The sequence below is a fragment of the Danio rerio genome, chromosome 21, assembly GCF_049306965.1.
Source record: "Danio rerio strain Tuebingen ecotype United States chromosome 21, GRCz12tu, whole genome shotgun sequence".
Lineage (NCBI taxonomy): Eukaryota > Metazoa > Chordata > Actinopteri > Cypriniformes > Danionidae > Danio > Danio rerio.
The window spans coordinates 26,674,685-26,702,500 of NC_133196.1; the positions used below are offsets into that span (position 1 = coordinate 26,674,685).

Genomic DNA, 27,816 nt, shown 5'->3' on the forward strand with positions numbered 1-27,816 from the left:
TTATTAAACAGATATATTTATTAAAATAATATTTTCGTCACCAAACATTTGTAGAAATTGAAAGATAATACAATTAAATTTAACAAAAATACTGCAAAAATAAATTATAACATACAAATATCCAAATAAATTTTTCCATTTTTGCTTCTTTTGATTTTTCCTAATTGTTTCCTTTTTTTAAATTTGTATTTAATATTTTTCTATAATATATACATTTGGGTGTACTATTGTTTAGACCGTTAGCGTAGTTTATTTTGTTAGATTATCTCCAGCTTTAGCTGCAGTACTGACTAATTTAATGTATATGCACAAATATAATATTGTATTGCTTCCTGTCAAAAATATGAATTTAAAAGATACATTTGTGAGGGGTGTACTTGTATATGCTGAGCAGTGTATCAAAAATATCTGATGCACAACACTGTGGGAAGCTTAAAGTTTTAAAAACAAATCCACAGCTCAAAGTGTCATATAGTTGACCTGACGCTTACATATGAAAACACAAATGTTCACATGAATAAAAATTTACTTGTGTAACAATTATGTAGATTTGATTTATAATACAAGCAAAAAATAAGACACAAAAATGGCATTGTCATAATTGCAAATTAGAAACATATTCGAACTGTTCACATTATGCAAGTCAAATAAATAAATAAAAATAAACCAAACCAAATCACAATTATAAGATTGTGATAGAGTAAAAACGTGGTAAATCAAACATCACCAAATTACTTTGTATAAAATATGATTTTAGTCTTTCTGCTTTATCACACGTAGATTTGTAGAATAATAAATCATAACATGTCTTACATTTTTTCAGTAAGCATGCCTTTGCATTTCAAAATAAATCCTCAACCATTTTTTCCTCATACCAGAGGACCTCTGCAATTCAAATTCAAAGGGAATTTTCCAATGGGCTATAAAACAAAATGCATACACAATACAAATACTGTATATGTAGGGAATAAATTATGCTGGGCCGCTGAATTATTAGAAAACAATGCATATTATTTCAACAGTCCAACAGCTCAAGATATTGTTCAGACACTTGTCAGGTTTTGTCTACAAAATTAGTTAATGGTACGTACAACTACACTAACTGACAAAAGTCTTGTCGTCAATCCCAGTTATAATAACTTGATTTCTAGTGTCAGAGGGTAGATTTATCAAATGAATCATCTGTTGAACTGCATCCCAATCATCACAAATACTGCAGAAGACCTACTGGAACCCGCATGGACCCAAGATTCTCAGAGAAATCAGTCAAGTTTGGTGAAGGAAAAAAAAATCATGGTTTGGGGTTACATTCAGTATGGGCTTGTGCAAGAGATCTGCAGAGTGGATGGCAACATCAACAGCCTGAGGTATCAAGACAATTGTGCTGCCTATTCCATTACAAACCACAGAAGAGGGCAAATTCTTCAGCAGGATAGCACTCCTTCTCATACTTCAGCCTCCACATCAAAGTTCCTGAAAGCAAAGAAGGTAAAGGTGCTCCAGGATTGGCCATCCCAGTGGCCAGATAAGAACATTATTGAGCATGTCTGGGGTAAGATGGAGGAGGCATTGAAGATATACAATATTAATACACAATATTAATAGTTTTTCCACAGCACTATGACTTTATTTTCTATAATGTCCGTTATTTCTGAAGTGACAAGGCTTTTGTCTAAGAAAAGTCAGACCTTCCTGTCCTAATTAAATCATTAAAAATCAAGGCATGCTCATATTTTATTTTGGTAAAATAAGTGTAATCTAGAGGCCTTTGCCTTTCATTTAAGCCACTTTTGACACCAAATGATCAACTAGAAGTCAAGTTATTGTTTGCTAATCCGAAAAGGCGACAAGATTTTTGGCAGGTAGTGTATTTTTTTTATATAGTTTTTACTGTCAAACAAATTAATAAAATTTTAAGAACATTCATACGTTTTAGAAATGTGCTCAAACATTTTATAACAACCACTTATTTGATGCTTATCTAAATATCTTGACAAATATATCTAAAAATCTTGCCAAAATTAAAGCCATAACAGACACAAAGCAATGTATTTTTAGAGGCTGGAAGAGTGACATTGCTGCATATTAATAGATGTCAAACATGAAATAAGCAGTTTTCTTTTCCTTCTCTCTTTGAATGAACCTCCAGTGCTGTGATTAAATATTTAAATGCTGAAGCTCATTGTTCAGTGAATTTTCAATACAGTGTAATTCAGGGCTTGATTTAGCATCATTTTTCACATCTGCGCTATAGTTGTGGATCAATAAGTGATGTGTGAAAACAGCTGCTAATGAGGCGCTTGACATTAAAGCCCTGGAGAAGAGCATTGAACACCTGCAGTGAAGCTCAACAAGCAGCCGCTCACCAGTTATTAATGAAGAGACCAGAAATACTCCACTCAGCTTCACTGTCCTAAAGTGGGGCATGTTAATCTGCTTTGTAAATAACTAAGCTAAGCTAAGCAAAACTAAAATAAATAAATGAAATAAAAAACAAATTAATAAAATAATAAATAAAAAACTATACTTTAAGCCATAATAAATAAATGAATGAATGAATAATTGATATATATATATATATATATATATATATATATATATATATATATATATATATATATATATATATATATATATATATATATATATATATATATATATATATATATATTTATATATACACACACACACACACACACACACACACACACATATATATATATACACACACACACACACACACAGACACACACACACACACACACATATATATATATATATATATATATATATATATATATATATATATATATATATATATATATATATATATATATATATATATATATATGTAAAAATAAACTATTTAACATATTAAAGTAAAATTACTAAAATAATAGATGAATAAATAAACAAATAAACATAACATGAATGTGAATATGTTTAACATGAATATGTTTAAGTCATAACATGAATAAATGAATGAATGAATGCATGAATAAATAAATAAATATATTAATTAATAAAAAAATTAGTAAATATTATTTCAAAAGTCATAATAAATAAATGAATAGATGAATAAATGAATGAATGAATGAATGAATGAATAAATAAAATAAATAAATATTATTTCAAAAGTCATAATAAATAAATGAATTGATAAATGAATGAATAAAAAATGAAATGAAAAATATAAAATAATAAATGAATAAATGAATGATATTTCAAAAGTCATAATAAATGTATGAATGAATAAATGAATAAATAAATAAATAAATAAATAAATAAATAAATAAATAAATAAATAAATAAATAAATAAATTAATTAATTAATTAATTAATTAATTAATTAATTAATTAATTCTGTGTCAAAATGTACTTTTAAAAAATAAAGATTATCATACTATTTTAGAATAAGTTAGAGAAGACACAGCTTAAAATGTTAGTGCAACAAATACTATTTATTGTTCATGGTGCAGCCCCAAAATATGGATATTTGTCACTTTAAACTTTTATAAAACTGCATTACCTATTTGCCAACAACACATTTTTAACAACGGATCATCTATCCTTTTATGTATTTGAACAAGTACAGGTCAGAAGATGTATTTTGTTTTATTTTTAAATAAATATATCTGAATAATGAGATATATTTATTTAATATATTTTATAAATTTTTTTTAGGTTAAATGAATATTTGGACACTTTAATCTGCATTTAAAATGCTCACAAGGCTCAGCTGTGCTGCTGATGGTGGCAGGTATCAGTCATGAGTGAGACATTGAGCTGAAGGTCACACCCCATGATTCCTGAGACTTGCCCCTTCAGCCCAATATGGGGGCGGAATAAAAGCTAATTATGAGCGGAGGCAGCTTTTCCATCCCTGCACTTCTTACCATCTCTTCATTCAGTCCTGCAGGTCGTGATGAGGACAACAAGCAACCAGCCATAACAAGACAAGAGCAGCCACTACCATTATCACTGGGAAACCTGCGGTGAGTTACAGAGACATAAGAAGAGGCAGCATTAAATATATACTATGTAGTTGTTTTATGAAGTTTGCCTAAAAATGTGTTAGTAAATTTTTTATAACAAACTTGTGGTGTTATAACACTTATATTATACTGTTGAATGCAATGCATGATCCAAATTTTAATATTGTTTAGATGTTCACATTATAATATCAGTGGTAAATCTACTGTATGTAAATGATGCTCACATATATGAAACAAATGTTTAAATTATTCCAAAACGTCAATAGAACAAAATTAAATCTATATAGTAAGCTAAAAGTAACTTAAAGTAATTTTTTACCACTCAAAAATTTATGATTTACTCATTTATTTAACCTCAGGTGGTTCCAGTATAAGAAACTGGATTGGTTTAACCCAATGTTGGGTCATATTTTACTCAAGTTTTATGCATATTTGACTCAATGTTGGGTTAAAGCATCAGGATTTTTTTGAGCTGAGTTTCTTTTTTCTGTTGAATAAAAAAAGATATTTTGAAGAACGTTGGAAACAAGTAGCCATTGACTTACATGATAAAATAACTCTTCTTCTCTGTCTTCTTTCTACTAAATCTTCTTTAGTGTTCAACAGAAGAAAATAAACTCAAACTGGTATGGAACAAGTTGATGGTGGATAAACTATGGCAGAAAAATGTATTAAATAAACAGAGTTATCAATTAGTTTTTGTTTGAACTATAAAAAGAGCTTTAATGTAGAATTATGTTAAAGTGTGGAGCAGATTCTATGAGTTCATATTAATAAGCAGATTAATGGTGCTCTCCAGAGGGTTTTTGCACTCCTCTCCCACTGAGCCTCACGCAAAACACGACCAGCTGAGACCCAGCAAAAACAATTACTGCGACTCTGCAACAGAGATGTGTTTAATAGCCTCGAGGAGCCACTGCTTTTTTCTTCTTAGGGAACTCAAGCATTGTTGAGCTCTTATCTAAGCAGGTGCGTTTAGCTGGACTCACCTGGGCTTTGTTTTTCTTTATTCCTGCAGGGTTAATTTGGTCTCTACAAACGAACAGGATGTCTAATAACATGGCAAAAATTGCAGATGCACGAAAAACAGTGGAGCAGTTGAAATTGGAGGTTAATATTGATCGGATGATGGTAAGAGACTTTAAGAAGAAGGCGAAAAAAAGCACAATTCATTAAAAAAAAATCATTTGAGCTTATTTGTGTTTGTTTTATTTTATTATATCATATTCCTTCCTTATATTTTCATGTGTTTCATTTATTTATTTAACCTTCCTGTCTGTGTTCGGGTCAAATCTGACCAATTTACAAATTAAAACACTCTTAAATATTGTGTTTTATATCTGATTGCTTCAAGGACCTCTGATATCCTCCACACTATGCATTAGAACATATAAAAGTGATGATCACCTCTTTCATTGACTTTTGAGTGCCAAAAGTGACCGCCATAGGAAATGAATGGGTATCCTTCCCATTCAAAATGCAATATTCTTCCATCAGACAGAAAACATCCCCAAAATAACTGCAGTGAAAATACAAACAGTGAGTGAGTGAGTGAGTGAGTGAGTGAGTGAGTGAGTGAGTGAGTGAGTGAGTGAGTGAGTGAGTGAGTGAGTGAGTTGGGGTGGGGTGGGGTGGTGTACAGTATGTAAACTACCCCAACTCACTCACAATTTGTATTTTCACTGCAGTCATTTTATGTCTAGTGTTATAAACTCATAATAACCATGAGACATTGTTTATAGCTAAAGAATGTTAAATAAAAATTTGGTTTTGAAAAATGTATTTGTGCTAATATAAGAGCAGTTATAATGGGCCGGTCAATTTTGTCTGAGAACACTAAAGTAAGGGGCGGGAGGTGAACATGACAGGAGGGTTAATTCAGTCAATTAATTGTTATCACGGTCCCACTTTATATTAAGTGGCCTTAACTAATAAGTACTTACATAGGAATTAATAGTTTGTTACAATGTACTTATTGTGTAAATACATGTATTTACTATGTACTTATGCTTGATTAAATGCATGTATGTATTTACATCTGTAATTAACTTTTGTAATTACATTTTGTAAACCCACTGTTGACCATCCCTTACACCTTAACCTACCCTTAAACCTACCCATGCCGCCAAACATGCCATAACCCAACCTCTATTCCAACTCAAAAGCACCACAAGTGTTCTCAAATACATTATAAACACAGTAAGTACATTGTATTTATTTTTTTTGATGTAAGTACATAGTAGTTAGGGACACTTAATATTAAGTGGGACCGTTATCACTTTATTTTGATGGTCCCTTTAATGCATTTTGTGGATTTAAGTTACATGCATCTACATGCCAACTAATTCTCATTAGATTATAGTGATTAAGTAAACAGTTAGGCTGGAGTTAGGGTTAGTGTAAGTTGAAATGTACTTGCAAAGTTTCATAGTCGGTTAAATGTCTGTTGAAGGAGCAGTTTCAGCAGATATTAAGCAGACAGAATCCTCAATTGAGAAGTAATTGGCATGTACAGGCCCATAGCCAGCCTACTGAAAGGGGTGATTCTTTTTTCTCAATAAGTGGAGCATTTTGCAGCTATTCTTCTCAATTTCTGTTAAATTTTGAGATTCAAATTCTGCATTTTAGTGACATTTTAAGCAATAATCTTTGCTGGATTAGCTTGTCGGATGGTGATCATAACCACACTTTTTGATGCAAAACAAAAATATTTTCTACAATTTTGTCAAAATACTTACCATAGTATTTTATCACAAGTGTTTATTATACGCGTGTTTAAACTGGAAGTTAGTACAGTTAAAAAAATAATGCTATGAAATTAGAATTTTTAATTTGAAATAAAGAAATATAAAAAACTTATTTTTCAAATACAAATTTATTATCATGCATCATTAAAAAAAGAAATATAAAAAAAAAACATAAAAAAACTGTAGCCTGTAGGTAAACAAAAACTGACCAGCTCATTTCCTCAGTCAGAATTTGTTAATTTGAATAATTAAAATTTTAATTTGTCTTACAGCTTTCTTTAATCAGTTATTTTCACAATTTATGATGCATGGCATAATTTCAGAAAGTGGACAAATGAGCTTATAGGGGCCAAATTCTGGACTTTGTCAGTGGGGGTGGGTCTGTCGAATCACCTGAACCCCTGGTTATGCGAAATTTCTGTATAAAAATTCAAGCAAACACGTTCATTCATTCGCTCAAAAAAGGGAAAAAATTTACTTATAAAAAATAACAAATTCTGGTATTTTTTTTGTTCTTTGTAATTAATAATTCAGTAACTACAAAAGCTATTAATTTCCCTTTAAATGAAATAAAACTAAATTAATTACAACCCATTATAAATTACTTTCAATTATTTCAGGGGTAAATGAAAGTAACTAACTTACCCAAGATTGAGATTTATGTCAGTTTTATGGTCCAAAATGTCCTAATCCCAAGAAGAACCTGATTGTAGCCTTTAAAAGCAATTTGTGGTAAAGATTAAGCAGTGAATTCTGTAAAAGAAAATACATACTCAAACAGCGACATTACACACAAAGTAAAGTTAAAAATATGAAAAAAGTGTAGTTATTTGTGGATGTATACTGTAGGTTAATGTTGCCTTGTATATCTTTGCTCAGGTCTCTAAAGCAGCAGCTGAACTGATGGCTTACTGTGAATCTCATGCAAAGGAAGACCCGCTGGTGACCCCCGTCCCATCCTCAGAAAACCCCTTCAGAGAGAAAAAGATATTCTGCACAGTTTTGTAATTGTTATTTGTAGATCACAAGGTTCATTGTATTATTTTCTAGGATATTCCAGAGACCCTAAGCCAAATTTAAGTCACTTAATAACCCTCTGGTGCTGTTTGGTCATTTGCAACCAAAAATATTCACATTTTATGTTTATTTTGAATAACAATGCACCTGATTCCAAAGCTTAAATTGTCCTGAAGTAATAGTACATTTTAGAGTGTAAAACATGCTTTGGAAAATAAAAAATTTATTTCTTTTAAATTATAATTACAATAACATTAAAGCAATTATTAAAAGCAATAATCTGACAAGTGTCTTTATTTAAAAGATATCAAACTTAAGTTTGTTTTCCAAAGCATTGATGTTTACAAAAATATATAATAAACAAATCAAACAAATACAATTTGTTGCATTTTCTTTACTTAACAGTAATTTACAAAATATCAAATTTAAAAAAATTATAATCGTATGGGAATAACTGAAAAATGCTACTCAATATTTCAATAAGATGGGTTTTTACTTTTTAAAAACAGTAATTTGCAAAGTGTCTTAATTTAAAAAAACAAGTCAGTAAGCTCCAAGGCATTCAAGATTTATGAATAAATGAATAAAAACATTTTTAAAGGCTACATTTCAAGTTACAAAGACTGAACCCATTCATTTTATTGAAAAAATGTTGAGGGTTTCACACTCCATATCTGTGTGTTGAACTGTAATTTTAGGTATATTTGTGCTTCAGAATTTTCATCCATCCAGGTCTTCCATCCATTCTTTTTGAATAAGTTTTTCCCTCTTGATGGCGCTATAGTTTTAAAACGTCTGTCAATCTTTAGTCACCCATACATCTGAATGTTCGATGAGGTTGTTTAGCCTGCAGAACAGCAATAAAACGAGAGAGAGCAAAGTTCACTCTGATAAAGGTCTGTTTGTTGAATGTCAGCTTCCGTGAACGCGGTTTATATATTAACCTCTCTCTACAAAACCATCAACACTTTGCAAACCTGAGTACTTTATGGTGTTAACTACATTCCCTTCAATATGTTCATGCGTTACAGCAGCAATTTTTTAAAGAAAAAGTACTTCAATACACGTAGGCCTACATTTATTAATACGATCTGACAAGAAACTCACTAACCCGCAGCATGTGGGCGCGGCGGTCATATTTTCTGAAGTCAGTCAAACACGGGAGGGGTGTGGTCATATTTTCTAAAGTTGTCAGTCAAGAGACTGATGGGCGTGGTCTTCTTCAGAGGCAGGTGAGCAGGTGCTTTATTTTTTTAGACAGGTAACTAGGATATTCCCATCACAAGAGCCGCACAGGAGAACTCTTGCACTGGGAGCCCCGCCGTGACAACACAACACACAGGCCAGCATTCAGGTACAGTTCACAAAACAAAACCTCTGTGCTCATTTTCGGTATCTGATTAGTATTATCGACCTAATTAATTAATTTCACCAATCTAATTTTAAAAAATGATAATAATAATATGAAAACATGCAGAGATTTGCCAGTACATTGTTTTATGGGTTGTGTCTTTGACTGTTTTAAGTGAATACTAAATGTTAAGATATATATTAAAATAATCATTCAAAACATTAATTCAGTTTAGAATGGTAATCAGTGCCATGTTAATTAATTAGTAACTAAATTATTGTTATACTATATGCTGTAAAATCATTATTAATTGTTTAGCCTATCAATTCTTAGGTTAAAATAGCCTATGTGTCTAGCAGTTTATTTGTGTGGGCTACAGTATTTTGTGAAAATGGTGAAGTGTACATTGTTTAATTTCAGTAGCCTAGCTTACAGTAACACTGTAGGAAGCATACTGTAAAAGGCAAGAAGGCATTGCATCTAAAACTGTGGTAGCCATGGTGAATTGCTACTTACTTGATACTAGATACTATCTAAACAGTGTGCAGAGACAAAAGTTAGGTGAACTTTATTTATTGCAGGACAATAAAGCCCACATTCACGTAGGTAAATAGCCAAAAAGCACTTCTGACCAACCGGGAAAACTTGATTTCCAACCATACTTGACAGTAGTTCTTTTAACCAGCAGACCAAAGGTGACGAAAAGAAAAACCCACTTGATACAATACAGCAATTTTTTAGATTTCTCATTTTTGTTTGGTGAACCACAAAAATAGCTTATATAATAAATTATGTCAGTCATTAAAGCACGAACTTGCATAATATTTATTTCTCGGATGCTTCTCAGTCAGATACAGTGTAAAAAATTTTATGGACTATAGGTCATTAGTCCTGACAGCATCTGTTTTTAGATCATTGTAATATATTAAACTCAGGGATCGGCAGTATTTAAGATACATGTATTTCAAATACATATTTTAAATACAAAATAGTATTTTGTCCTTTGTATTTGATAGGGTTTATAGAAATGGCTTAATATGCTGTATCAAAATACTTTTTTTTGTTTTGTATTTTTAAAATATGGTAAGAAGTCATAGATGCACCCTCTGGGTTAGTAATATGGTCAATAAAAATGACACACTTTATCTGCCTAATTTGCTAATAAATGGACAAGATTTTATTTAGAGTGAAAAGCCTAATAAAATATTAGGACCAATATTGACCCAAGATAAATTTCCAATACAAACTAGAAATAATGTGTTTTTCTTTTTTTTCCAATCATTGAATTAAGAACTATGTTTCTTACCTTCCCCATACCTCCCAAAGCTAAAGAAGCACACTTCAAAATATTCAAAGTTTCTTAGACATGTATTTAATTTGAATAAAAACAATTATGCATTCTTTGAGGTTGACACTGAAATGACTGCACATTTATTTTATGAATGTTTATGTAGAAACTTCTGGTCTGATTTGTTTGCGTGATTAAAAATTTTACCCTAAGTTGTACTCCCAGTTTTTTCCCAACTTTTCTGAGGGAAAGATGTTATTATTCAATTTGTATCGAACAATATTCTAATTTTGGATAAATTTTATATTCATAAATGTAAGTGCCTTAAAACGGAATATTGGTTATACTGTAAATCTTTAAAGTTGCTAAAATCAAAATGTGCAAGAAGGCTGTTTTGTTTATTGAAAAAATTAAAACAATATTTCTTTGTATTACTGCACTATCGATTTGATTATTATTTGTGCTCTGTTCTGTAAATGTAGATTAAAGTTGTTAATTGAATTTTGCCTTATTGTGTTTGTGTTATAATGCAAAAAATAAAAATAAAAATGCACCCTCTGATTGGTGCTTTGGACATTATTAACTCTTCCGTTTAAAGAATAACTAAAAAAAGAATACTTAGGGAAAGAGGATACTGTACAAATAACCGTAGTTTTAGATGAATCGCTGATGCCAAATCTGTCTTTAAAACAAACAACATAAAAATAAGTCCTACAGTGGAAACTCCTACAATACTTCATTGGCTGTTTTAAATGCCAGTAATTGAACAGCAGGTATAGTTGCAAGGTATGGCAAATGAAGAGGAAAGATGTTTGCCTGAAGATGTGACACAATGAAACACATATTTAATAATCTCCTAAAAACTGAAAGGTTATGCGAGAGCAGGGCATGTATGAAGAGTTTATTTGCAAAAATAGATAACAATTTTTTTGTTTGATTAATAAAGGGACTAAGCTGAAAAGAAAATGAATGAATGATTTGCAATAAGTTATGGGCTACAACTGAAAGTATAGTCTGTCCAATGTTGATGTTAGCTATGTTTATGCATAATTACATTAATTTAAATTGATCTATTGCATAATTCTTAATTTCTTAATATGTGCACAATAATAAGCTGCAAATGTGTTTGTAATATTTATGGTAATAACCCACTATTAATAATGAATACGTGTACCACATACAACTGAAATGTGGTAGAATCAGGACTGATGAGGACAGAAATTAAATCAAGGAAATGATGTGTTATAGTTGAAAAGAAAAAAAACTTCAAGCACCAAAAGCAAGTGCAGTTTTAAAAGCAGACTTCATTTTCTGATTTCATAAGTCATTTTTTTTTTAACCAACTAAACTGTTATTATAATATTTTCTATGATATGAGCACCAATACCAACATTTATTTATCTACATGCATTTCTTGGTTAAAGATTATCAAAGAGGATGTAACTGTCTTTTAGCTTTATGCAATAAAAGCTTATCATAGTGAACTTTGGCTACAAATGACATATTGAAAGCTTTAAACAATGTCTTGAACATCTATATCTGAAACATTTAAAACCTAGTCTTTGTCCCTTTACATCACAAGTATTATACAGTATGCCCTTTGTATTTATACAATGTTATTTGTTATGAAGCTTTCTTGTTTGTTATTGAATAATTCAAAGTTATCTGATTTTTATTAACTGTTGCTGTTCTTGTTGGTTCTGTTTTCTTTGTAATATAAAAAAAATCCTTGTTAACATTGCAATATTCATATTCTTTTGACTTTATGTGTTTCTTATGGTTACGTTTTTTCTACTTCAAGGAGCAGGATGGCCAACTTCAAGGGACATGCATTACCTGGTACATTCTTCCTGCTGTTTGGCCTGTGGTGGTCGATAAAATGCCCTTTCCGACAAATACTGAGGAGAAAAGAGAGACAAGTTGGAGACAGAGAGAGACAAAAGCTCACCGCACTCTTTAACCGCATTGACTTAATCGAAGGATCGCTCAAGATCTTCTTTGCATTTGTTGGTGAGCCATAACCATGGGACTCATTCATGTTTACTTTCATATTAAAATATGAGTGTAACCCACCAGTCCTGCTGCACCCATCCTATTCTGAGCTGGTATCGAACCAGTGATTTTTTTGTATGAGAGTCGGTTGCTCTAACAAGGAGGCTAAAGACCTGTAAGCCTTTAGCATCTGTCTCTAGAGCACCTCTAGATGTCAGAGGAGTGAGGTTTAACTGCATAGCACTTCACTAGCTGGCGTCCTTTACATGACATGTTATATACTTTATGCATATATAAAGGTAGCATTCCTGGATTTATTTAAGATATGTTTATATCTGATTTATACTACAACACAACAGCATAATAACGTAAGAAGTGCTGATGATTTAATATTTAGTGGAATAAGCCTAGCAATAATATTTGGTGGAATATGCCTGATCAATCACAACAAATCAAATCCTTTGTTATTCCAGCCATTAAGTGGGGAACATTTTCAAATAATATTTTGGAAATTTGAAAGAAATGTTACCAGACCTTTATAAAATAAAACAAATATAAATGCTTTACTCTAACTCATACATAATAAATCAGTGAATACTTATTTGGACACATAGGCCATAGCCAGGAGGGGTTGGATAGATCCCTCCACTGGTAAAAGGTTCAGTATTATCCCATACATGAGCTCATTTGTCTTACTTTGTCTTAAATTGTGAAAAATAACCCATCAAAGAAGTCTTCCAATGAATGCAAACAATTGTTTTTCATGAGTCCAACATCCAGCTGTGCAAAAACATACAATATGATGAAAATGAAGTCATCTTTCACTACAAGTAGCCCAACTTTTATTCTGAATCTTGGACCTCATTAAGGTTTGAAGCACCAAAAGCAGCCCATATTAAAGTTAATTTTAATACTAATTAGGCTAATTTTATTTTTTACAAAAACTCTTTTCATCTAAAACTTTAATTCCTTTTTTCTAATGATATATGATGAAATAAATTAGTATTTAAAAAGAAGTGCGAATGTAAAATAAACAGTAAACACACTCTTCAAGCTCCTTTCATGAATGCAAAGTGGATGAAGAATAAACACTGCAATAAAAAACAGCATATTAGTTTACAGTACATGCACTTTCACACACCTAAATAAAATACTGGTTAATATAAGTCAGTGCAGCCATACTTCACAGTAAACTTTCATTATGTATTTACTAACATGAATTAATAATGACCAATACGCATACAACATTTATTAATCATAGTTCACTATTTACTAATGCATTATTATCATCCAAATTCATGCTGAGTTAACATGTACTAACAATGATAAACTATCATAAGGAAGATATACAGTATATTTGTTACGTTTTTGCGTTATCTCGAAAACACTGTTGTTTGACAAACACTTCCAATTTATTTTATACATGTCAACTCTCCCGTTTTTGTCAGGATTCTCCCATATTTAACCATTCTATCCAGCTATCATCCTATTGTTAAGTATTTTCCTATATTTCTCCCATATTTTTAATCTTGAAAGCACATTGGAGTTAATATAAAAATGTCTGCATTCACTTTCTTTCCATTAAAGCCGAGTCCATCATCGCCCTTCCTATGCAACCTCTGAATCAGTGAAGGCATGTATAGATCATTTCAATGTGGTGGTGTCACTGGCCTATGGTCATACCCTGTTTGTTGTTAAGCTATTTCGTTACTGCAACAAGAGGCACTTTAATCATATCTTGATATTAAAACAACTGTCATAACATTATTTATCAATATGTTGACGTTTTTGGATTCTTGGAAGCTTATTTTTTTCCCACCTATTTTTTTTCCACACGTTCATGGTTCTCTATAGGTTTTAAAGGACAATGGCAACAAGCTATAAAATGACTGAACAGTGATGCTTGAATACAGTCCTTTTGCTATGTAAATGATTGCTACACTGACTGATATTTTAGTAAGTATCTTCTGTAGATTACTGTAAAATTGTATGACAGTCATTGTTTGTTATGCTTAGAAACAAAAAAGGAAAAAGAAATAAAAGACTAAATTACACCTTTCACCAAGTACCAAGAATGTAAAACAAGGTGCTACTAAAGCATCACAAACTGATGCACTAAATTACAACACATTTAAAGCTGTTTTGTCTGGGGAAAAAATTGAAAGGCTTGCTTTGGGAATGCCTAAACAATCGCAATTCACTAATGGCAAACAGCAGGCTGGGCATTCTATCATAAATTTCCAGTGGTTTTAAATGTTATTAATGACTTAATTTTAATCTAATTGTTTAAAAAATTGTAATATCCTGTTGGTTTACTCTTAAATTTCCCTCCAGGCATTATGGCTGAGCAGTTTGTTCCCGATGGCCCTCATGCACACTTGTATCAGGACGGTTGGGTGAAGCTGATGAACTGGCAGCACAGCACCATGTACTTGTTCTATGGCATCTCTGGCATTGCAGATGTTCTCAGTGTATCTTCACACCACGTGCCGGTTGGTCTTGACCGTCTCTTCCTTTCCTTGGCTCTCTTTGTTGAAGGTATTTAAAATAAATCTTGAATCAAGCACTCCAGTCCACTATTGAGCTCCATGTTATATCACAGCTGTTTTCTTCCAGGCTTCCTTTTCTACTTCCACATCCACAATCGTGAACCTCTGGACCAGCACATTCACTCACTGCTTCTGTTTGCTGTATTTGGTGGATCTGCCAGCACAATGATGGAGGTGTTTAAGCGAGAAAACGCAGTGCTGGAGCTTTTGAGATGCACTCTGGCCATCCTACAAGGCACATGGTTCTACCAGGTAAAGACAACGGTGCAGACTCTTATGGGATTCAGGGTAAATGTGACTGTCAGAACAACACAGCAATATTGGTTGTTTCAGATCGGGTTTGTGCTGTATCCTCTGAGTGGACCAGAGTGGGATCTGACAAGGCATGACAACATCATGTTTATCACTATGTGCTTCTGCTGGCATCTGGCTGTGGCGCTGCTGATTGTGGGCATCTGCTACTGTGGAGTGTTTTGGTGAGTGAACACATTGGGTAAACCAAAAGATTTCAAATGCAACACACAAATGCAACTTCATCTATTAACAGGTTAACCATGCTATAAAACCCTACAGTCAACTTTATCAAATAAAATAAGTGTAGTTAACTCAAAATTTACTAAAAGTTAATTCTACTCATTTGATAAGAGTTTTGAACTTAGTGTTGAAGATGATGAGTTAATTAAATACCTCATTACTTCAATTAAAATGAAGTACTCCATTTTAAACCAGCCTAGGCTGGTTGGCTGGTTTTAGCTGGTCGACCAGGCTGGTTTTAGAGGGGTTTTGGCCATTTCCAGGCTGGTTTCCAGCCATTTCCAGCCTGGTCTTAGCTGGTCAGGCTGGAAACTGACCAGCTAAATCCAGCTAAAACCAGCTTGACCAGCCTGGTTTAGGCTGGACATAGCTGGTTTTGGCGTGGCTCCCAGCCTGGCTAGGCTGGTCAAGCTGGTTTTAACTGGTCAGTTTCCAGCCTGACCAGCTAAGACCAGGCTGGAAATGGCTGGAAACCAGCCTGGAAAAGGCCAAAACCCCTCTAAAACCAGCCTGGTCAACCAGCTAAAACCAGCCAACCAGCCTAGGCTGGTTTAAGCTGGATTTTTCAGTGTTAGTTCACAGTACTCATTAGGATTAGTTTTTGAACTTAAATGGTTTGTTGCAATCGGTTTCCTCAAATGGTTTGAGTTACCGTAACTTTTTGGGTTTTATAGTGTGATAATAACTGAAAGTAACACTTTATATTAACTAACATTATTTATATATATATATATATATATATATATATATATATATATATATATATATATATATATATATATATGTATATATATATATTAGCAATATCACACGAGTAGCAGTGCGATATGGCTGTATATCGGCACTGGTGGAAGGCGTGTGCCTTAGTGCCCCCACCAGTGTCGATATACAGCCATATCGCATTGCTACGAGTTTATACAACAGTTTGACGGCATAAATGTGTATATAAAAACAAAATCAAACATGGAGAGTCTCAAAAACCCTTTTGTATGAGGAACTACTTTCTTCCGCCTTGGATTCAAATCATAAGCTTACAGTTAAACAGCTGAGCAAGCATCTTTTAAACTTTAGATCTGTAGTGTCTGCTTTTTGCTGGTTGTATATGGGTGGAGTAATATACAAAGGGAAAAGAGGCTTATATATATATATATATAAATGGTGACTCTCGCAACTCCAGTACGTAGTCTTTGTTCGGCATCTGAACTTTACCCTGTATCAGTCACGCTGTAAACTCAAGACCATGGGTGGTAGGGCTTTCTCCTACAGTGCGCCAGAGCTGTGGAATGCACTACCCATCAGCATCAGGAATGTCGCTTCTCTGGACTGTTTTAAGAAACTTCTTAAGACTCACCTTTTTAGCATTGCTTTCAACTTAGGATGATAAATTGTTAACTTTTTATTCTATTTTATGGTTTATATTTTTTTGCTTTATTGCATTTTTTAATTGTCGTACTGTTTCTGCTATTGTTAGTATTTTGCCTTGTAGCACTTTGAGTCTAAGAAAAGCACATTACAAATAAAACCTATTATTACTATTATAAATATAAGGTAAAAAATATTGCTCAATGCAAATTAGTGTCAGTTTATGGCTTTAGTTCACTTATTTACTCATTTCAGACCCTTATGAAAATGTTTAACTTAAAAAACTAAAATTTTCCCAGAATTTTTAACTAAGAGATCAAAAAGTAAATGCTTTAAGAAGCTTTCTAAAAAGGTTCGACTTGTTTGACTCATTGGCTGTCACTTATCAAGAAAGCATGTTTGTGCTTCTGTTAACGAGTTCAAATTCTCTAAACACAGTACGATTACATAGACGTCAATAATACGATTAAGACAATACTCTGATTAAGAGCTGACATAATCGAACTAAACAAAAATCGGATTAAGACATGTGGAGTATGCCGATTTTAGTCTCATTATTGAAGTGCAGTACAGACATCTAAACGCCTTAATCAAACTATTATCGCAGTGTAGGATTTTCGCCGCATGCGAAATACAGAGTTTTTTCCCATATGGCATGCCGTATCAAATTCCCTTAAAACAACAGGACAGCAGTTAATACTCGCATCCAATATCTCATTTGTTAGGGGGGGCATGCATGAAATGTTCCTGAATGAAAATGAAAGTGCCAAACTGCAGTTAAAGTCAACAAAATTGAAAATGAAATGCCCGAAATTACATGAAACTCCATAGGAAATGTGGACATCGTGCTGACGCAATGATGTTAATCAAATTATGTGCTAAAACTTGTAAACCGGTATTATGAAAGGAACATTTAAAAGGCTGCTCATGTAAACAACTTAATCATATCAGTGTCTTATTTACAATTTAGCAAATAATTTGATTGCTATTGTCCATGTAAACATAGTCATTGTTGAATCATTACTGCATACATGTAAACAAAAGGTCAAATTTATCTGTTCATCACAAAAAGACTTTAGAGTATTTTCAGAAACCTTTTGGATGCTATTTTTTTTATCTGTATGCACGTTTTAAATCATCATCAGATTTTTTGGGCAAACAGTGTCAACGGAGATGAAATTTTTTTTTATGAGTTTAGAACAATGAAGGCAAGTAAATAATGATGGAATTTTATTCAGAGAAGACATCAAAGAATATATTTGTTCCAAATTACCAACACTTGCCTATAAAATTTTATCTAAAAACAAAATACTGATGTGTGAAATGTATGCAATTAAATACAAGTAACTACTTATGTGCAAAAAACAGATTCATTAAATTTGATCCCTAGCTGTTTATGACCATTTAAAAGGATAGTTCACCCAAAAATAAAAAAGTACTCACTATTTATTCTCCCTTGAGTAGTTTCAAACCTTTATATGTTTCTTTCTTTTGTTGAACACAAAATAAGATATTTTGAAGAAAGCTGAAAGCATGTTGACTTGCATAGTAGGAAAAACAAATACTGTGGAAGTCAATGGTTACACGTTTTTAACACATCTCAAAATATCTTATTTGAGGTTTAACAGAAAATCAATGTTTGAAACAAGTAAAAAATGTGTAAATGATGACAGATTTTTTATTTATTTTTTGGGTGAACTGTTCCTTTAAGACATAACATACATGCATTTTAACATTTGATACAGAAAACTAAATAAGTTATGCAAAATGCTGTGCCATAGGGCTCCAATCCTCTGCATGTGGTTATTTTTGGACAGAGCGAGAAACACATCAAGATCCTTCTGATTGTCTATATGCATTAGCATAAACTTTTTACTTTCCCATGAGAGTGTTTGTACCAAAGTGGCTTCTTTCCCTTGTTTATTTTTTTATCAGTTTACAACAAACACGTGATTTATTTGCATCTGTCAAAACACTATATTTGGTAGTCATAATATTCCTGTGATCTTGATGATAAGCTCTTATATTTTTAGTATTTTCTATACAAAATACAATATTTGATCACTAATTCTAATAAATGGCATACATTACTGTACAGTGTTTTTACTTTACTTACATTGTGCCAACGCTCATTCCAGGACTTCAAAATGGTGTCAAAGAAGGCAGAGGGGTGACATGGAGATGGGTCTCAGAAAGAGCACTTCCACCGACTCCAGCTCCCAAAAGGCTTTGCTTCAGGAATCAGATGAAGAGTAGTGGAAACCTTTCATGGCTGCCAAAAATGAAGGCACTGAATGCAGATCTTTTAGCTCGTTACTCTGCTAACACACTCCTACAGGACTTTATGAGTTTATGTTTGCGATCATTTCACTGCAAAAGATTCAGAAGATTTTCATGTGCTTGTGCTAAAAGGATTACACTGAAATGGACTTGTAAATAATGTGGTAGTGACAAATGTCAAACGATTTCCAATCTTGAAATTATATTGTGGTTTCATGATAGTCTTTTAAATATAGTAATAGTCTCAAACAAGAATGAGATTCACTCCAAAACAGCTATGATAGATGTATGAGATATTCAACAGTGAAATTAAAGTAAGGAATATGTATATATCTACATTTATATGAATGTATAATTGTTTGTTGTTAGAACTGAACAAGCAGTTTGATTAATGTTACTTGCCACAACATGCAAATCACGTGGCTCAAAGCAGGCAAATTATTTGTTTTACATTTACAGCATTCAAGTACAGGATTAAGCCCTGTATTCCAGTGTGCCATGTCATTTGGTTGACTTCACGTAACAGTTGTCATTTGATTATCACGATCATTTATTTATCACAATGCAATATTACTACCGAACACAGTACTTGTTAAATTACATTTTTTTAGAAGATAAGATATAGAAAGCACAAATAAACATCAAACAAAACCTGCTTCGGTGTACGTCAGCATTTTCTAGAGTAAGGCCATTCACTTTAACCAAGATCTTAGGTTGATACACAGTGCTGCTCATAAATGATAACATCAGCAAGCAAATCACACTTCCTTTTTTGACCTGCAGCATTCAGCATTTACCTGAAATGTTGAGAACAAAATGACAGAAAATGCTGAGACTGCGTACGCTCATTTGCACTTTTCATTAGAAATCTGAGCACAAAAATATGCTTGTTTTCATGTTAAAAGGTATGGCCTGGGGTTTGTCTCACTGAGGGTCTGGGTTGGTCTTGGGTGACGGTGCTGTTGAAACCACCACTGTAGAAACTGTAGATTTGGGAGAGCTGGCAGCTGTGCGCTGTAACTGCTGGGCCGGAACCGTCTGGATTCGAACCTAGGGTGTAGACACACAATTGGTTAACTCGCAAGGCTTGCAGGACCAGTTTATTCATTTGTTTGGTTGGTGATGAGTCAACCTGTGTGGCCTGTCCTTGCTGCTGGAGCTGCTGAAGTTGCTGAGCTGTGACAAAACTGACAGGCTTGTTCCCAGCAATCAACTTGGTGCCCGCAGGCATTGTAGTCAAGATAATGTTCCTGCCAAGATTGCTGATACTAAAAAAAAAACCAGAACACATATTTGACAATTCAACAATTCAGCTGATAACAAATGTTGAAATGACATATGAGGAGACTGAATGGCTCACTTGGTGCTGATGTTCCCTTTGAGGATGGGGGTGGTGACCACACTCTTATTTTTTAAAGGCTGGCTGAGGACGGAGAGAGGCACCGTGATCCTCGTTGGAAGCTTGCCCTGAAAAGACCAAGATTACAGTTTAGACATTATGACGGTGATTTGAATAAGAGATAGTGGCCTAGTGAACTAATCTTCCTGTCTAATGTATTAATAGGCTATTAATAATTGTTTTGGTAATGCTTTGAATTAAATTAAGAGACCACTCGAAAATTTTCTTGATTTAAAGGATGCTATTGGTTCGAGTAAAATATTAATATTTGGTTGTCATCTAAAGCATTACAATAGTTAAAAGAATTGTATTTAAAGCATTTTCCCCCAGAAAATGATAACTGATCAGGATTACAAATGATTTACTGTGATGTTGTGATTCAAAATATAACAGCACTTGCAGTTAATTATTATCGCAAAGTATTTAACAATGTTATTATTGAGTAAAGTGTATTATATTATTAATATTTAAGTGTAATATAATGTATTATAATGTTAAAATGAGTTACTAAATAAGTCAATTGCTATTTTGGGCTTTCCGCCTGGATTTGCCAACCCAAATTTAAAAGCTTCCCAAATCCACATGCAGAAGTATAAATGCAAAAGTGTGGTATCATTTTAAGTTTTCCCTTTGAGTTTTCATAAAACACTGTTACAAGAGATTAAAATAACTGTATTTGTTGTCTGTGTTATAATCCCTCCAAAAACATAAATCATATATCCACCCAAAATTATTATTCCATTTCAACTGATGAAAAAACTAAAACATTTATGGGGGAATTGGGCCAGTATGGACCTTTAAAATAAAAAAAAATGTGGAAGTAAATGATGTCATGGACCCGGTACCGGGAACAGAGTTTATTAACTTCACAAATCCTTTAAAACTGACAATAAACATAAAAAAAAACATTAAATCTTGTTAACTTTGAATAACTTGTAAAACTTAAAACAAAACGCAGATAATTTGGGTTTACTTGCTTTAGTAAGTTAGAGTAACATATAAAACAATGTCAACACTATTCAATCACATTTTTATGATTTAATATTTTAATACGATCTTATAAATTAAGTATATTAAGTTTATTTCTTTACCTTTTATAGTAAATTTATATTTTGAACAAAATTTAACAATTTACAGTAATGTTACAGAAATATTATTTGATAATGTTAAATACGAGATGAGTAATTCCAGCGTTTGGATGTGACATTTGCAGTAAAAACTCAAAACATAAATTCACATACAAAGTATACGTTACCATATTGAAACAACTGTTTATATTTTCCAAAACAACTGACCACAGAGTTATGGGAGCAGAAAAATATTAATCTATAAATATATTTTATATTTTAAATAAGAAAAATAAACATGCGTTACGGATGGGACCAAAAAAGTCTGCAAGTGTACAGTACACAACATACTTTATAGAAATTCTGTGAATTAAACTGCACAACTTAAAAATAATAATGCTAATCAAAAGAATAAGAGTTGGCGCACTGTAGTATAAAAATAATTTATTTTATTTTATTTAACATTTTTGCATTGATGAGGAAAAAGCTTTGTTATGGACGTGACACTGCTGTTATGGATGTGACAGATGTGAAATTGCTACTTGTGTGACTTTGGTAAATCAAATATAATAGTTTGAAAACACAACAGAGATATTTTTAAGTATATTTAAAGTACTGTAAAATACTTACTTTAAAAATGTAGAAACGGTTTCTCTATTTTGGTGAAAACCTAATTTTGGCATTTGCGTAGAATTGCTCATATATTACTATTTTAGATATTGTTAAAAAAGAAACAATTGAAAATGTTTTAAGGGCATTTAGTAATTGTAGTTAATTTCCCCACTCACTACTGTATTGTTACATGTCAAAAGTTGAATGACTCAACAACAGTTTATGCACCATGACCTAACAGGAACATTAATATTTTTATTACCTAACATTTACAAAGGTTAATAAGGGCTATAAAGTAATACTGCTCTGTTTTATGTGTGTTAATGCATTAACTATAGTTACCAAATGATAGTATATAGTAAAGTGTTACATTTATTTTATTATGCTTTTCTATGCATCAAATCAGGATGTTTAAAGCATTTCTGAAGCATCATTTCACATATAAAACTGGAGCAATGATGCTAAAAATTAATCTTTGCCATCACAGGAATAGATTACAATATAAAGGTTGAAATAATGTTTTTATTGTATGCAAAAGTTTTTATTATATTTTTCATAACATTTGTTTAAGTAGTTCACCCAAAAAATAAATTTTTCATTATTTACTTACCCTTTACTTGTTCCAAACCAGTATGTTTTGTTCTGTTGAACATGGAAGAAGATATATTTAAGAAGATTGGAATCCTGTAACCGTTGACTTCCATACTTCCATGTTAGTTTTTCAGACTATAAAGGTCAATGGTTACAGGTTTTCAACGTTCTTCAAACCATCTTCTTTTGTGCTCAACAGAATCAACAAATTTGTCATTTTTGAGTGTGCTATCCCTTTAAAATGCTTTATTTACCAACTTTCAAATTTAAAATAAATGGTTTCAAAAACATTATGTGATGGGTCTAAAACATCTGTAATGCTATTGTAAAGTTATTAATTTCAAAAGAAATCTAGGAAATAAATTATACTACTTTTTATTACACTAAAAGTTAAACTCACAGTTTGTGTGGTGACGACAGTAGCGCTGACCGGCACCTGTCTGACCGTAGCAGCAGCGGTGCCCAGTGAAAGGGTAGATCCTGTGCCAGCGGTGCCCAGCGTTACACCTTTGGCCCCTGCCACTCCACTGGTAGCGATGGTAACAGTGGCCGCGCCTGATGACACGGTGATAGGCTTCGTACTAGTGGTTGTAGTGGCGATTGAGACAGCCTGGCCTTGTTTCTGAGGGATGACACCAAGGTTTGGCACTATCCGAATAGTGGTGCCTGCTTTAGAGTCAGACGAGGTGACGGTTGAGAACGTGCGGGCCTTTGAATCAGCCATAGTGACTGCTAAAGCGGGCATGAGTCGGATGGCTGTGTCGCAGGCGGTCTTTAATTCAGGGTGAACCTTCACTAGGGTTGCCGGTGTTTTGACTGCCAGGTTTTCAGATGCAGTGGTGCTGGAGGTGGGTGGTGAAGGCTGAGGTTGAGACACATGTAACGTCGCAGAGATGCTTTTGCTGCCTGAGCTTGTGGCGCTGCTCAGCATGTCTGGAGTGAGTTTGACTGTGGCCACTGGAGATTTGGTGAGTGTGGCCATCATGTCTGGAGTGATGCGAAGCACTGTTTGACCTTTGGCATCTGTGGTGATTGAGGAAGGGGGAAGGCGGAGCACATCTTTGCCTTGAATGCGTAGGTTAGTGGCGGTGAGCGGGATTCCTGCTCCGCTCTGGGTTTTTACACCCAGCTGACCAGTGATCGCAACCTGGGTGAAACAGAAGTGAGATTTGATGTGGAAATGATACACTGATACATTCTAAGTGATAATTATTAGTATGTTATGAGCAATAATTGAGAAAGGACAAATCGTATATAGATATTTAATGTATGTACTGTATGTACACGAACCGGCCACTTTCCAACTGCTCGTTAACACAAATTTCTAATCAGCCAATCAATGCATTTAGGCATGAAGACATTATCAAGACAATCTACTGCAATTCATCCCGAGCATCAGAATGGGGATGAAAGGTGATTTAAGTGACTTTGGACGTGGCATGGTAGTTGGTGCCAGATGGGCTGGTCTGAGTTTTTCAGAAACTGCTGATCTCTAGGGTTTACAGAGAATGATCCGAAAAAGAGAAAAATATCCAGTGAGCGGCAGTTCTGTGGGCACAAATGCCTTGTTGATGCCAGAAATCAGAGGAGAATGGTCAGACAGGTTTAAGCTGATAGAAAGGCAACAGTAACTCAAATAACCACTTGTTACAACTGAGGTATGCAGAAGAGCTTCACTGAACACACAACATGTCGAACCTTGAGGCGATGCCACTCATGTCAGCTAAGAACAGGAAACTGAGGCTACAGTTCACACAGGCTCACCAAAATTAAACATTAGAAAATTGGAAAAAAGTTGTCTGGACTGATGAGTTTCGATTTCTCCTGCGACATTCGGATGGTAGGGTCAAAATTTGACGTCAACAACATGAGAGCATAGATCCATCCAGCCTAGTATCAACGATTCAGGCTGGTGTTGGTGGTGTAATGGTGTGGAGGATATTTTCTTGGCACACTTTGGGCCCATTAGAACCAACTGAGCACCGTATCAATGCCATAGCCTACCTGAGTATTGTTGCTGACCATGTCCATCTCTTTATGACCACAGAGTACCCATCTTCTAATAGCTACTTCCAGCAGGATAATGCATCGTGTCATAAAGTGCGAATCATCTCAGACTGGTTTCTTGAACATGACAAGGAGTTCACTGTACTCAAATGGCCTCCACAGTCACCAGAACTCAATCCAATAGAGCACCTTTGCGATGTGGTGGAACGGAAGATTTGCATCATGGATGTGCAGCCGACAAATCTGCAGCAACTGCGTGATGCTATCATGTCAATATGGACCAAAATCTCTAAGAAATATTCCCAGCATCTTGTTGAATCTATGGCACGAAGGATTAAGACCGTTCTAAAGTCAAAAGGGGGTCCAACCTGGTACTGGTAACGTATACCTAATAAAGTGGCCAGTGAGTGTATGCATGTACTTTAGTAAAAACAGTAAGTTATGTATGATTATATTTAATAAACCTAAGCCAAATCCTTTTCCTAAATCAAGTATTTTGTTGATTAATATTAACTTATACTTACTGTTTCACTATAAATAAAAAAACAGTTCATAAAAACAAGAAAATTAGAGAAGAGAAAAATTACCATTAATATTGTGAAATTCTAATAAGTACACTGTATTTACAGTGCCAGAAAGTGCATTAGTAAAAAAACTTTGACCACTCATCTTGTTTAAAGAAATGTATTTATTTATGTTCTTACTGGTTTATTTATTGTTTTTTTTCATATAGAGGTATATTTTTTTATGTGCAAACCTAATTTTAGTCTTTTTATTATTAGCAAACATGTATCATCCATTCTGGAAACTAAGGGTATGTTTAGTTGACACAATATGGAAAATCCTTTGCTTTTTAAAAAATATTTTGTCTACAGATGACAATGTTGTCAAATCAAACTCCTTTACATGGATCTGACTTAATATGGCTCGTTGAAAATGCATTTTCCTCTTTTTAGTTGAAACTGGTGTTTTTTATATGGCCTAGTTTTTTAAAATTTATTTATGAAATGTTAAATTTAAATGGTTGATAATAAAAGTTGTTCTTGTTACACGATCCATATTCTTACCATAGGATTAATTATGCATAATTATATGCAACTAACCCTAAACCTTAACCCTAACCACAAAGTATGTACAGTACATGTCTTAAATTAGTATTACTGAGTAGTGAATGAATTGGGAAGAACACTTTAAAATGAAGTGTAAACTAAATTACTATACTTCTGTGTCTAAATAGATATATAAAAAAAAAAAACAAGAATAAATAAAAAAAACAAAAATGTTCTCTGAGTCCTCTTGTACCTGTTTGATTATACTCTGGCTGCTGACTCCCTGCAGTACTGCGGGTGCTGTTTGGTTGTGTGCAGGGCTGGCAGGGGAGCTCGTCTGAGGTTTGGTTACTGTGACCGCAGAGGCAAGACCTGGAACAGTAAGACTGGCCTGACCACGAGAAGCCTGCACCTGAATGGGGCTTCCTGCAGACTGGTTTCTTAATGGCAGAGTCACCACTGCCTGTACAAAACAAACAGACAGATATGGACATTTTCAAAAATAAGTCATGATTAGGTAAATTTATATTTATTCTGTTTTTTAATTAATTTCACTAATATTATTGTGATATAATAATAGTAATATTAAAGTGTTCATATGTTTTATTTACAATACACTTTGTAAAGTAATATTTTCTGTCTTTTAGTAGATCTATTATACAAGACTTGCTTTGTTTACCAAATAAGTGGATCTAATTGGATTTGCATTGTAAACATTATATAAAAGTTAAAAAGGTATTATAGTTAATTTCATATATTCAGTTGTTTTAGTTACGATACTCCTAAAATCATTCTGCATAATCCGCTATTTTTTTTTTTACAAAATTCTCCACAGAAACAGCAAAAAATATCTGCTAATTCTGTCTGGCCCTTGTCACGATATATCAAAAGCGTTCATAATAGGTAGCAAGACCTACTATCAGATCTAATGAGAACTCAGATCTAATGTGACCCATTACTTTTTCTCCTATTCATCACTCTCTTTATTCATCAACCAAAGAAAGATACTGCCCATTGTTCTGACTGCTATGAGAAAAAAAAGATCCTGAAAATATGGCTGGATCCATTTACTTCAGTTGATATTTCTTGAAAACTCTACCTACTGAACATTATTAGTTTGGAACATACCACAACCAAAATAAATGGCGCCAGTGAGACAAATGTGTACAATTTTGATCAAATATGAGAGAAACTGTATCAGATATCCTTCAGTTCTGATTTTGTACCTATTATTCCATTATTACTGTTTTTATTATATTTTTCCTTTCAGTCGGGTGGATATTATACTTTGCTGTATATAGTTCAAAATCTAAAAAGACCTAAAAACCTTTAAACTAAATATTATTGTAATGTATAAAACAATTCAAGAATAACATATACAATTTGTGTGCAATAATCCTGTAAACCTAGGACATTATTATTTTTTTGGCTTCCACTTCCTAGAGAAAATAACTGGAAAGTCTTTATATTGACCTGGTTTGGGCATGTATTGTGCAAATTACAGACATGTATGTGGTTGCTTATTACGAAGACTCCAAATTAAAACAGATGGATGAGTTTGAATTAAGTGGAAAGTTCAAATGTGCGTATCAATACCAAAAACGTACACAATTATTGGTGATTGAGAGACCTATTATTATTATTATTATAAAGTAGATGAGATGTTGTAATGCACCTGCGTGATGTTCTTTCCATGGGCTACAGTGACCGGCACTCTGATGTGATGAGGGCTCTGGTGCACTAGAGTTGCTGCTTGGCCTGCAGTGGATGTGTGAAGACTAGGCTGAGCAGTGACCACTCGCACCTGAGGCAGAGAGCCGGTGGCAGCCGAGTGCGCCACTACACGAGTGGCAGACTGCGGAGAGGCCTGCTGGGAGACCTGTGGACTGGGCTGACTAGCAGAGAGCAGGGTTCCTAACTGAGGCATGGTAGGAGGAGACACCAACAGGACACTGCGGGAGGAAAAGGATGTTTAT

General features: G+C 33.4%; 3 protein-coding genes across 4 annotated transcripts in view; 2 read left to right on the plus strand and 1 right to left on the minus strand.

The window, feature by feature from the left end:
• The first annotated feature begins 3,849 nt into the window (after nt 1–3,849).
• gng8 (guanine nucleotide binding protein (G protein), gamma 8) lies at nt 3,850–8,644 on the plus strand. Its single transcript, NM_001177743.2, has 3 exons — nt 3,850–3,995; nt 5,014–5,126; nt 7,622–8,644. The coding sequence occupies exons 2-3, from the start codon at nt 5,043–5,045 to the stop codon at nt 7,748–7,750; spliced, it is 213 nt and encodes a 70-aa protein (NP_001171214.1). The 5' UTR covers nt 3,850–3,995; nt 5,014–5,042; the 3' UTR covers nt 7,751–8,644.
• A 393-nt stretch (nt 8,645–9,037) lies between these two features.
• tmem45b (transmembrane protein 45B) lies at nt 9,038–19,770 on the plus strand. The gene is given in 6 exon segments (NM_205677.1): nt 9,038–9,113; nt 12,200–12,408; nt 14,725–14,928; nt 15,007–15,191; nt 15,273–15,415; nt 18,974–19,770. Coding segments are annotated over 5 exon segments (852 nt in total). The 5' UTR covers nt 9,038–9,113; nt 12,200–12,206; the 3' UTR covers nt 19,092–19,770.
• Nucleotides 19,648–27,816, minus strand: part of nfrkb (nuclear factor related to kappaB binding protein) — a 25,535-nt gene continuing 17,366 nt past the window's right edge. The window contains exons 21-26 of one of the 2 annotated variants that reach the window (XM_005161195.6): nt 27,516–27,792; nt 26,094–26,303; nt 23,185–23,931; nt 20,476–20,582; nt 20,248–20,383; nt 19,648–20,165 (exon numbers count right to left, since the gene is read on the minus strand). In XM_005161195.6, coding sequence (XP_005161252.1) covers nt 20,040–20,165; nt 20,248–20,383; nt 20,476–20,582; nt 23,185–23,931; nt 26,094–26,303; nt 27,516–27,792 — 1,603 coding nt within the window. In that variant the 3' untranslated portion in view covers nt 19,648–20,039. The remainder of the gene's footprint in view (nt 20,166–20,247; nt 20,384–20,475; nt 20,583–23,184; nt 23,932–26,093; nt 26,304–27,515; nt 27,793–27,816) is intronic. The other variant, NM_001243035.1, reaches the window with a different exon arrangement.

What these genes read in the sequence shown, in the direction of transcription:
- gng8 (NM_001177743.2), top strand. Translation starts at nt 5,043, where the DNA reads ATGTCTAATAACATGGCAAAAATTGCAGATGCACGAAAAACAGTGGAG. An exon ending in TTAATATTGATCGGATGATG is followed by an intron (nt 5,127 to 7,621) that starts GTAAGAGACTTT and finishes ATCTTTGCTCAG; the next exon opens with GTCTCTAAAGCAGCAGCTGA.